This window comes from Motacilla alba, chromosome 21 (assembly GCF_015832195.1).
Source record: "Motacilla alba alba isolate MOTALB_02 chromosome 21, Motacilla_alba_V1.0_pri, whole genome shotgun sequence".
NCBI lineage: Eukaryota > Metazoa > Chordata > Aves > Passeriformes > Motacillidae > Motacilla > Motacilla alba.
The window spans coordinates 5,045,561-5,056,339 of NC_052036.1; the positions used below are offsets into that span (position 1 = coordinate 5,045,561).

The 10,779-nt window shown below is 46.9% G+C and overlaps 1 protein-coding gene across 4 annotated transcripts; it reads right to left on the minus strand.

The window, feature by feature from the left end:
- Nucleotides 1-398: 398 nt before the first annotated feature.
- On the minus strand, nt 399-8,386 carry LOC119710542 (migration and invasion inhibitory protein). Of its 4 annotated transcripts, none has more exons than XM_038159749.1 (11): nt 8,182-8,386; nt 7,864-8,018; nt 6,080-6,251; nt 5,089-5,559; nt 4,350-4,449; nt 3,785-3,896; nt 3,533-3,597; nt 2,971-3,100; nt 2,497-2,593; nt 1,604-1,711; nt 399-1,310 (listed from the first exon to the last, which is right to left on the minus strand). In XM_038159749.1, the coding sequence occupies exons 2-11, from the start codon at nt 8,007-8,009 to the stop codon at nt 1,275-1,277; spliced, it is 1,437 nt and encodes a 478-aa protein (XP_038015677.1). In that variant the 5' UTR covers nt 8,010-8,018; nt 8,182-8,386; the 3' UTR covers nt 399-1,274. The 4 variants fall into 4 exon arrangements, with proteins under 4 accessions (XP_038015677.1, XP_038015675.1, XP_038015676.1 ...); XM_038159747.1 differs by having other exon boundaries at nt 4,350-4,452; nt 8,182-8,383; XM_038159748.1 differs by having other exon boundaries at nt 4,350-4,452; nt 5,089-5,556; nt 8,182-8,382.
- Between the last annotated feature and the right edge of the window lie 2,393 nt (nt 8,387-10,779).

Here is a 10,779-nt window from a genome sequence, read left to right on the forward strand (position 1 = left end):
GCCTGCTGTCATTTATTTCAGGATAAATTAAGGAAATGTTTGGGATGCCTTGAGTTTGAAGGCAAGGTAGTAAAAATGTTGAATTTGGCCTATTTGGTATAAAATTTGGCACCTAGTGTTCTGCAGTCACTGGATTAGTTTATTTTGAAATTAGTATTTCCAATAATGGAAATTATGTGACCAATTCCATTCAGTGGACCCTACAGATACATTAACCAAAGCTAAAGTCATGCTAAGTTATGCTTGCAATATTCCTCTCCTTGTTTAAAAATGTCTGCTCATGCATTTGATTTAACAAATAATGTATTGTATATAAAATAAGTGAATGCCAAGAGGCTGCACAAACCAAATTCATTCTCTCAAATATGTTTGAGGCAGGAAATTCTGTTTCAGAAAAGTTAAAGCAAAATAAAACATCAGTTTTATTGTTTTCAGACATGGAAAGTAAGATCAGTCTATCAAGTTCAAACAAATCACACTGTGTGAAGTAGTTTGGCTTGGTACAATTTAAAAATTCTAAAATGCTTTTTTGGTTTGTATCTCCAGAAAACTTGGAATAGTAGAGGTAAGCAAAACGTGCAACCATTTTAAGGCATTATCTAGATCATTGATGAATAAAATCTCATTTTACTTTAACTTTTTTTTCACATTCAAAGTTACTCTGGTGTACTACACCCCGTAGCTACACACATAGCACTGAGAATAAAGTGAATTTAAAACATTTTTCCAAATCACTTAGGAACTCAAGTTTAACACGCTAGAAGACTGTGTGTCATGTTTCAAATATTTGGAAATAAACATATTTGTGTCACTCCACTGAGCCAGGCCCTTCACAGGCCAATTCCTCACCCTGGCATTCAGAGTTAAAGCAGGTGACTCAGTTACTGAGGGGGCAGAGGCACTGATGATCCTGCACACATGACTCTATCCAGACTCTATCCAGCCCTTGCTGGGACAGTTCACGCTGCTCTCAGAAGCTGTAAAAGGCAAAAAGTGCAACGTGAACATAGTGACTGTACAAACTCAGATCTGTCTATTGGTTGCTCACAGAAGCACATGACTATGAAAACTGGGGAATATCTGTCCAAAGATTTATTTTTATCCAAACTGCTTTGTTTCTGAGCTGTTTCCACGTGCTGTGCCCATCCCTTCCCCAGGGCAATCATGATCCGGGGAGTTGAGAGAGTGGTGTCTGAACTGAGGGCTGCTCTCTGGTGTCCTGGTTTGCTCTGCTAAACCTCAGGTGTGCCAGGTCAGGCAGGTGTAGAAACTTGTCACTTCTGGCTTCTCCTGGCACTGGACACTGAGTCCTGGAATCCAGATAAAGAGGATATTAATCAAAGAATGCCAAACTGACTCTTCCTATTTTGATGAGGACTGGTGAGCTGAACAGGCTTTTGCCTCTTACTCAGCTCCATGTGCTTTTTTGTCTCTGTGCACACCAATCAGCAGAAGGAAACCACTTCCCAGTAGTGATGAGGAGATACTCTTCTGGGCATTTTTGTTTGCTCATCCCTCAATAATTACACCCGTTAGAAATGGGGCTGCAATTTCCATTTGTGCAATTCCCAGCATCTCCTGGGACTCCAGAGGCTGTGCTTACCAGGTGAGGACAGGGAGAAGGCTTCTCTTCCAGTGAGGCTCTCAGATCCAAACTGCTGAGCAGGGTGCTGCTGGAAGCAACCATGCTTTCCCAGCCAGCCAGGCAATGCTGTGAAAAAAGATGGGAATGCTTTTCCCTTTTTTATCTATTGTGGCCTGTTATCATTTAGAAGTAACTTCTGCACAGGGAGGTTTAATTGAGTAATTAATCTATTATTTTTTTGAGGAGTTTTATATGATTAACAGGAAATAAATGAAATCTCAAATAAAGGAGAAATAAACACTTTTCCTCTCTTCCACATTTCTAAACTGATTTCCCACATTGTGAACTCAAGCACCTGACCCCTCTGAACCTGTCCCAACTGACTCATCCAGTTCCCTGAACCACAAAACTAAGCTTCCTCCCACCTCTTCCCTGAAAATCTCCAGGCCTGGGCTAGGTTAAATGAGCAATAGTGTCTGCAGCATTGACTACTGGCTGGAATATCAGCAATACAACAACAGTTTTAAATCCACTCTTGCCACTACTGATTTTGTAAATACTTTATAGGCACTTGCCTTTCAGACTCCTTAATGTCCATGGAAACAAACACAGGTACTCTTAGCTATGGTTCATCATGAGAGGCCAATGCCTGGAACAAGTCAGCCAAATCTCCACATGGCATTTTCTTTTGTGCAGTGTAAAGCACTGGAAATGTGTCATGCACTTTATGTCACTCACACAAAGGCATGAACTCAGAACACACCAAAGGACGTTCTGGCTATCTCACCGATGCATATCAGAAATTTTAGTGGAAACTCTGCCAAGGGAATGAATCCCAGATTCTCTTTTCTCCTGGCTATAAAGCAAGGACCAGCTGGGGTTGTGCCATCAGCAGGAAGGCAGCAACTTACCGAGGGCAGTGCTAGATCATCTGCTGGCTCAAAGCTCCTCCTGCGATGGGCTTTGTACTTGTGGGCTGGCAGAAGGGCACACCTGGGAACGCTGACCCTGGAACCACACAAGGGAGGTTACTGCCTACACCTCTGCCAAGGCACAGGGAATCTGCATCCCTTCCCACTCAGAATCCAAGGGTCTAACCCCAAAGTGAACCAAGTGGACCATTTTGGATTAGGGCAGTATACACTTTACATGTACATTCAGATTCTGGACCAAATTCAGACAAAACATGCATTTCTCATTGATTTCAAGACTCTTCAGGTTATAGGGAAGATCAGTAAGGAGTTTTTAAGCAAGAGATCTCTGCCTTGAAAACAGCAGCCTTCTACAGAATTGCTGGGACGCTCTTTTCTCCATCACCTGATCAGGTTTTCTTCTCTATTGTTTCCTTGAGTTGTGCACATTACAAAGCAGTAATTCTTATCTACCTGACATGGGTTGGCTCCTCCAGTGTCCCTGGGGGCTGGTGGCTACGTGGGATCTTACAGACAGGGCAGGCAGCTTCTGGATGCACAGGGACGGTAAAGAGGCGCTCGTTTAATCCATAGCAGTAAACACCTGCACAGAGCAACAAACCTTCATCACAGCTCTTGTTTGCCACAAGGTCCCTGAACCCAGCCAAAAGAGCTGTGTTCTATCACCACATCTGCATTCTATAAAAAGAGCTGCTTTTCCTGAAATATCTTATACATTTCCTGTCCCCAAGTAAGTTCCTAAAAAGCAAAACCAAAACTTCAGCTTCTTCAATTTAGAAACAGAACATTAGCCAATTACAAGAAACCCTAACAAATTAAAATGACACTGAGAGTGGATCCCTAGAAGACTCAAGTATCTTTGGAGTAGGATGTTGAATCTGGTTGAAAAGCTGCAGCTGAAAACAACACATTCTTGCTGGTCTTGCATGATGTGGTGCTCTCTCAGGTAAAGACAGGTAAAGATTGCTTAGTTCTTTATTCACAGAAATTGCATTAGGAAGAAATATGATCTTACACTTATGAGAACCAGTTATCAAATCCAGTTCTTGTTCAGAATCTGTGCAATCCAGAGCCTCGGGCCTGAAGAAACACACAAGAAAATCAGTTGGTGCCAGGGGAGCTGGCCCTCTGAACAGCACTGCCTCATCCAAGCACACAGGACTGAGAGGTAAATAAAAAGTGCTCCAATCAGACTATGCTCATCATTACTACGGGGATTACTAAGGGATTGAACATTGCTGCTTCAGCCCTTCCCCATTCCCCTTACTCCAGGTGCTGCTGATGAATGCAGGTTTCTCTGTTGGACTGTCGGAACTCATGCAGCTCAGCGAAGTATTGCTCAGGTTTTTCTGTTACTGGAGACTTTGTATCAAGAAGCCCTGAGAACACCAAGGAAAGAGAATGATTTCATGATTCTCAATGATTTACAAAATCTGGGAAAGTACCAAAGCAAGCCTCACAAGATACAGTCAAAACAAAATAATGGCAATGAGAAAAGCAGAGCATCATATCAAGTCAGAGATTTACTGTGTGGTTTGGCTCCCTTATTGCATTCATTCATTCCAAGTATTTGGTGTCCCTTCTGACCTCACTAGGCTTTGCCATTTGCTGCCTGAATTCCCATACCACTGCCACCTCACCACTCCAGGACAGCACAGGTCACCTCTAGTCTGGAGAGGGGCCCCAGACAAAGCTGCAGCTCCCTTGTTGGGACCTGCTCCGTTGGCCCTAGGACAGCAGTTCCATCAGACCCCAAACGGGTCATAGACTTTGTTTTAACTCTAAATATCACTACATCTCACTGAGAGCTTTGCTTCAGAGTTAGGAGTCACCTGCAATCCAGTCATAGCCCAGCAAAGGACGGGCAGACCAGCTGCTGACAGGTACGGCATCTTCTTCAGGGTCAGGCTGAAAAGTCACATGGCGAGCTTCCTTCTGAAAGAAAACAGTTCCTAACGACTTCCTAATCACCTGACAGGACATTCAAAGGCACAGATGAGGAGACAACCAGAAGCTGTTCAGATGGGACAGCTGTGGCTTAGTTTGAGCTGGATTCCATCTATGCCTCTACCAGTAATTTGCTCACCAGCTCTTTGTCCTGTCAATAAATAAAACAGAAAGGGGAGACAGGGACTTGCCCAAGAAAGGCAGGATTTTTCAGAGCTTTAAACAAAATGCTGAGCTGCATCACACATCACCAAAGAGAAGGCAACCTGTGCTGCCACGGAGGATGATCACAGCCAGGGCCTGCCCTTCATGCCAAAGGAGACAATCTGTGGAACAGCAGCACTGCACCTGCCTGTTCTCCCTCAGCATGTGGATGACACATGCACAAGACAGACAACACTCCACAGTGAAGTGTTACAGATTTCTGGTCTTTCAGCTCACTGGCTAAGGAAAGCAGGGCCTGAACAAAGTGCCAACAGCCCCTGGCTGCTATAGCTGGGAACAGCTCTGACCCCAACTTCCAATTCACACAGTGGGAACAGGGGAAGTAACATTCACCCAGCCCTTCCTCCTCATCATTCTGTTGACTTAGGAAAATAAGAAAAGCATTGGTTTAACATTTACCTTCAACTCTTTGGACTGAGACATCAGCAAGATTGATTTAGGGCTATGGGGCTCTTTGGTGACCACGTGCTGCTCACCAGTCTCTTTATTTTGCACTCTGCTCAGTGATGGCCCTGGATGACTTTTCTCATGGAAAGCATGCAGCAGAGCAGACTGTTTTCTGTTCTCTCCATGTCCCAGGAAGGAGGATTCTTTCTCTGGACTTCCTTGAGCACCACCACCCCCATCCACTCTGGAGATTTCTCTGCCACGTGTAATGACCGCAGACGCTGGCGTAACATTCTTATCTTTCCCAGGAAAGTTGGAATTGAAACCTGCTCCTTCCTGTGTCTTTGCTTGTTGTTGCTGTACTCCTCTGGCACTGCTGCTGTGTTTAGGAGATGAACTGAGGGCTGGGCCAGCTCTGGGTTCCACAGACACCATTATTCCAGGGCCAGCTGTAGATTTTGCTGCATCGGCCTGATTCTCCTTCTGTAAGAACAGACTCTCTTAACACATATCATCAGTCAGACCTCAAATACCTTTTGTAAGAACATTTCACTCACTAAATCAACCTCTCATTCTAGTCTGTTCACTCCTTTAAACTCCTGCAGGGGAAAAAGAAAAATCCTTATGTTCTGGACAATGTAAGAAAGAGATCCACTTCCAGCTAAATGCAGCTTGTCCCAGTTTGAGCAATCATGGAACTCTCAGCCCTTGTGCTTAGAAGACACAAAGGGATTTTGTTCCACAATGCTCATTCTTATCTTAGAAGAAGAAACTTGCCTTTCTTAGGCAGGAACTGATCTCAAAATCCTTTGCCAGAACAGACTGAGACCACAGAGTAAACGATAACCAAAGGACAGCTACTTTTCTAACAGACTCCATATTCCACATTCCACTTTCTAAGAGCTCTTTCATGTCCTTGTGTCTCCTTGTCCACACCAAACCATAGGCAGAGCTGCTCTCTGTCACAGGAGCCCATTTTCTTCCCTGAGTTTCTAGCACATACCACTCTCCTGGACAAGGGGATCCATCTCTCAGCAGCTGCACTGCCATGATGAGATGCTGGAAGGAGTTGCTTGCTGGGAAGTCCTTTTCTGATCTCCTCCTGCTTCACTCTCAGCCTTTGCAGAAGGTCCTGGCTTGCCTGGCGCAGCCTCTTCAGGAGCTCTAAGTCCATCCTACAAAAACATTTTAATGTAAAGCCAGAAGAAGAGTGCACTACATAAATTCACTACATTAAGTGAAGAAGCAGACACACTTTAAGGGGACTTTTCCTAAAAACTACTTACAGCTGTTGAAATGTTGATTCTTGCTCCTGAGAAATCAGCCAGTCTCAAAATTCCTTATGCTCAGAACCAGCACCACGAGGTGCTTCTCTCCCCTTGGATATACTGCCAAATATTTTGCACTCAGAAACTGGGAGCTGACTTAATGGAGCAAAGAAACTCTGACAGAGGAAACAGTAAGCATGAAAAATTGACATCAAAAAGCTAAATAAGAGACATTTGCTTTAGAGGCTGTTATTTAGGACATACTTATGCCATTCTGCTGTAATGTTCTTTTGAAGCATTGAAATTTATATTGTGATAACACCAGGATGCTCATAAGTTAGAAATATAACTAATTAACATGAATATATCTGTTACATCCAAAGGAAATACAGAGTCAAAGCTGTCTTCCATGTTCCCTGGGCAGGAAGGCTCCAAAAGGCTCAACTATGACTCAGGACTACAGTTCAGGCCAATTCCAATCCAATTAATTAAATTAAATCAAATCCCACAAAGGGATGCCCTTTTATTAGAAGAGGGAGGTGAAAAGGAGTAAATAAATAAAGCCTAGTTTGACTGAAAGGCTGTCACAAAGTTCAACATCTTTACGATATCACAAGCTCCTCTAAATTTGCAGAAATTTAAATAAAACAGCTGCAAACCCTAAACCCAAACTCCCACACAGCTTTTGACTAGACTGATAAATTATGTTCTCAAGAACATGCGTTTCTCTGGGACCTTTTGTTCTAGAGGATCCCCAAAACCTTCTGCAAAGCTCATCTAATTTGTTTTTGCATCTGCTACCTTGGTAACTGGACATGAGGAATCAAACGCACATGTGATACAACAGCAGTGGGAGGAATCAAGAGCAGTGCTAACTATCAACAAACTACAACATCTCTTTGTTACAAAAAATAAGGGAGAGGTGCATTACAAAATATAAAATAGAAATACCAGTGTTGAGGCACTAAATTTGAGACAATTTGAAAAAAAAGCAGTAGTTCTCACAGCCTTCACAGGACAAAGCTAAGAGATTTGATGAGCATCCACTCATCATTGCTCATCAGAAAGCAAATACTCAGAAAATAACATCAGTCAAGGGACTTTCTGGAAGGGTTTTACCAGATGAGGTCCACTCTTGGCATAATCTACAAGTCCTGCATGTCAAGCCCTGGGGGCTCAGGTTTATGAAACTGCTGTAATTTGAAATCTTTCTGAAAAGGAGCCTCGCCTCCCGCAGTTGGCAATAAACAGCGGCTGTCTGGGGAGCTGAGAGCCGTGCTCCCCGCGGGGCGGTTGCTAAACACCCCGCGCTGCCTCCGCACAGATGCGCTGGCTCGGAGCTCCCGTGGGCACGAGGAGAGCCCGAGCATTGTAAAACTCCCCTTTCCCGTCCGAGAGGCCGCTCCGGCAGCCGGCAGAGAACGGCGAACTCTTCCCTCCCTCCTCCCTGGCAGTGCGGGCAGGCCAGGCCCTGGCTCCGCGCCTCAGGCGTTCCGAGTCCCCGCGTTCCGCGCCCCACCTGCGCCGGCCCCGCCGCTCCGGGGGATGCCCGCCCGCTCCGGGAGCCGGGGGAAGCCCGCCCAGCTCCCGCCGCCGCTGGGATTCCCCCGGGCGGCCCCGGCGCGGCCGTTCGGGCGGGCGGGGCCGCCCCACAGCTCCCGGCATGCGCGGGGCCTGCCCGGCCCGGCCGCGGCCCGCAGGAGGCGGAGTGCAGCTCGGGACACAGCCCGGTGCTGCCCTGCGGGGCCTGCCCGGCCCCTCGGGACACAGCCCCGGTGCTGCCCTGCGGGGCCTGCCCGGCCCCTCGGGACACAGCCCCGGTGCTGCTCTGCGGGGCCTGCCCGGCCCGGCCGCGGCCCGCAGGAGGCGGAGTGCAGCTCGGGACACAGCCCCGGTGCTGCTCTGCGGGGCCTGCCCGGCCCCCCGGGACACAGGCCCGGTGCTGCTCTGCGGGGCCTGCCCGGCCCCCCGGGACACAGGCCCGGTGCTGCTCTGCGGGGCCTGCCCGGCCCCTCGGGACACAGCCCCGGTGCTGCTCTGCGGGGCCTGCCCGGCCCCTCGGGACACAGTCCCGGTGCTGCGGGGCCTGCCCGGCCCCTCGGGACACAGTCCCGGTGCTGCTCTGCGGGGCCTGCCCGGCCCCCCGGGACACAGCGCCGGTGCTGCGGGGCCAGCCCGGCCCCTCGGGACACAGCCCCGGTGCTACCCTGCGGGGCCAGCCCGGACCCTCGGGACACAGCCCCGGTGCTAGCCTGCGGGGCCTGCCCGGCCCCCCGGGACACAGCGCCGGCGCTGCTCTGCGGGGCCTGCCCGGCCCCTCGGGACACAGCCCCGGTGCTGCGGGGCCTGCCCGGCCGCGGGAGGATGGGTACAGCTCGGGCCGCAGGAGGATGGGTACACCTCGGGACACAGCCCTGGCACGATCCTGCCCCCAACGCTCTGTGTCTGAAGAGAAGCATACTCCAATCACCCCCATAGCCCAAAGGAGTTGTTTTGAATACTCGTCACGGGAAATCTGGCCTTCTCTCAGTCGCCCGTTGTAACTTACCAGCTCAGGACACTTGTAAGAGCCGAAATGAGGGATGTGGGACTCCAGGCAGCTCTTCAAAGTGCAGTTTATTGTATCCAAGACCTTACAGCAGTCCAGGGTCGTGGGTGACAGAGCCTGTGCCTACAGCTGTCAGCTCCAGCTGCAGGCAGGCCTGGAGACCCTTAGTTCAGGTTACAAATGCATTATATACTATTCTTTGCTCAGCATCTTAAGACCTTAACTTTTGTCTATAGCCTATCATAACTGCTATAATTACCATATTCATGCTACTGTTCTCCAATCACTAAAAGTTAGTACATTACAGTTTAAGCTGGAATTTGTTTTTCAGTTTTCTTGCAGTGGAAAATTCTGAGACCTTTTTTTCCACTTGCAACATTGGCAGGCTTCTTTGCTTGTGCTATGTTTCCACTTGGTAAAAACACCTTCTTGTTTGAGGTGGGTTTATCCTTTGCTCTAAGTCATAAAAACCCCCTTCTAACTAACATACCCTTTTCCTCCTTGGTTATCCAGTAAAACTGGCTCAGCAATTCTTTTCTTCCATATCAAAACTTGCTTTCATTTCTATTCCTTCTTCACATTCTACATTCAAAAATCTTTCTGCCAAGCACACATATCTGTGAGACTTTCTTGTCAAACTTTCATCCTTCCCAACAGATACAGACCCACCAGAGTTTCAGGCCACCAACTCAGCTGTTGCTCACTATTATTTCCTACAATATTCCCAAGAAATCATTGATTCAATACTGACAATTTTAGTGCCACTAAAACTCTCTATCAGACAATTCAGTATCATTGGTCTCCTCGTTAATTTTCAAAGAAAGAACACAGAAAGAGGTCACAAGTGTCAAACATGCAATTCAGTAACACAAAGCAACAAAGCTACACATACTGATGTAAGCTGATATGCTTACACTGGAGACTGTATCACAACATGCAGGACACATCAGGAGAAATGTTTTTCCAATTCCTTTTTATTTTGGTTTCCATTGTTTACAGCACTGTTACAGGACTAACTCATGCAAATTTATCACCTTAAATACAGCAGAGAGAAAACTCACTGGTAAGAGTATTTGGAAGAGCTCCATCAACATAATGCAACAGTAGCAGCAATAAGATAAAAGTGCATTTAGCTGACCTTCTTTAAATGGGAGTTTGGGGAAGACTGTTTCTGGAATTACCTGTTTTAAGGAATAGTTTAACATCCTTTATGAAAATCAGAAGAGAAAAAACTCATGATAGTGTTCATTCCTCCACCACTCTCAATTAAAGAAGTACAGCTGTAATTTGTTTCAGAGGAATCCAGCTTATAGGCCTGTCTGTTAAAAGTTTGATTCTCAATCACTTGGGCTTCCAGGACAAGGGTTACACCCATGCATGTTGGCAGTTTTGCTTCTGAAAAAGTTCAAGTGGTTCTTTCCCCCATTCTGTAGGTCAATGCCAACAGCAGCCGGGCCTGAGCAGCATCACACACACAGCAGCCAGACACTGCGTTGTAAGAACACATCAATCTCTTTTCCCTTCACAGATAAGACACTGGCTTAAAGATCAGCTCATTTATCAGATTTCCCCTAAAGGCCTGCTGAAGAGATAACACTGCCGCGTCAAAAGCAAGTAGTCATGAGCTGCTAGGCAGGAGAACATCATCCTCTGCTTCGACCTGGAATTGACAACGTCCTCATGTATTAGGGACATGCTTAGCATTTTAACTCAACAGAACAGAGCTTATTACAGCTGTGTATGTGACAGCTTGAGAGACTGAAGATTCACATTTATTCAACCAAGACCTGCAGCAGAGTCAGACTAGATGATTCCACTTACTCCACTGTACTTCACCCCAAGCTCAGAGTACCCACTTCCAAAAGCAAGGACTCGAATTTCTTTCTT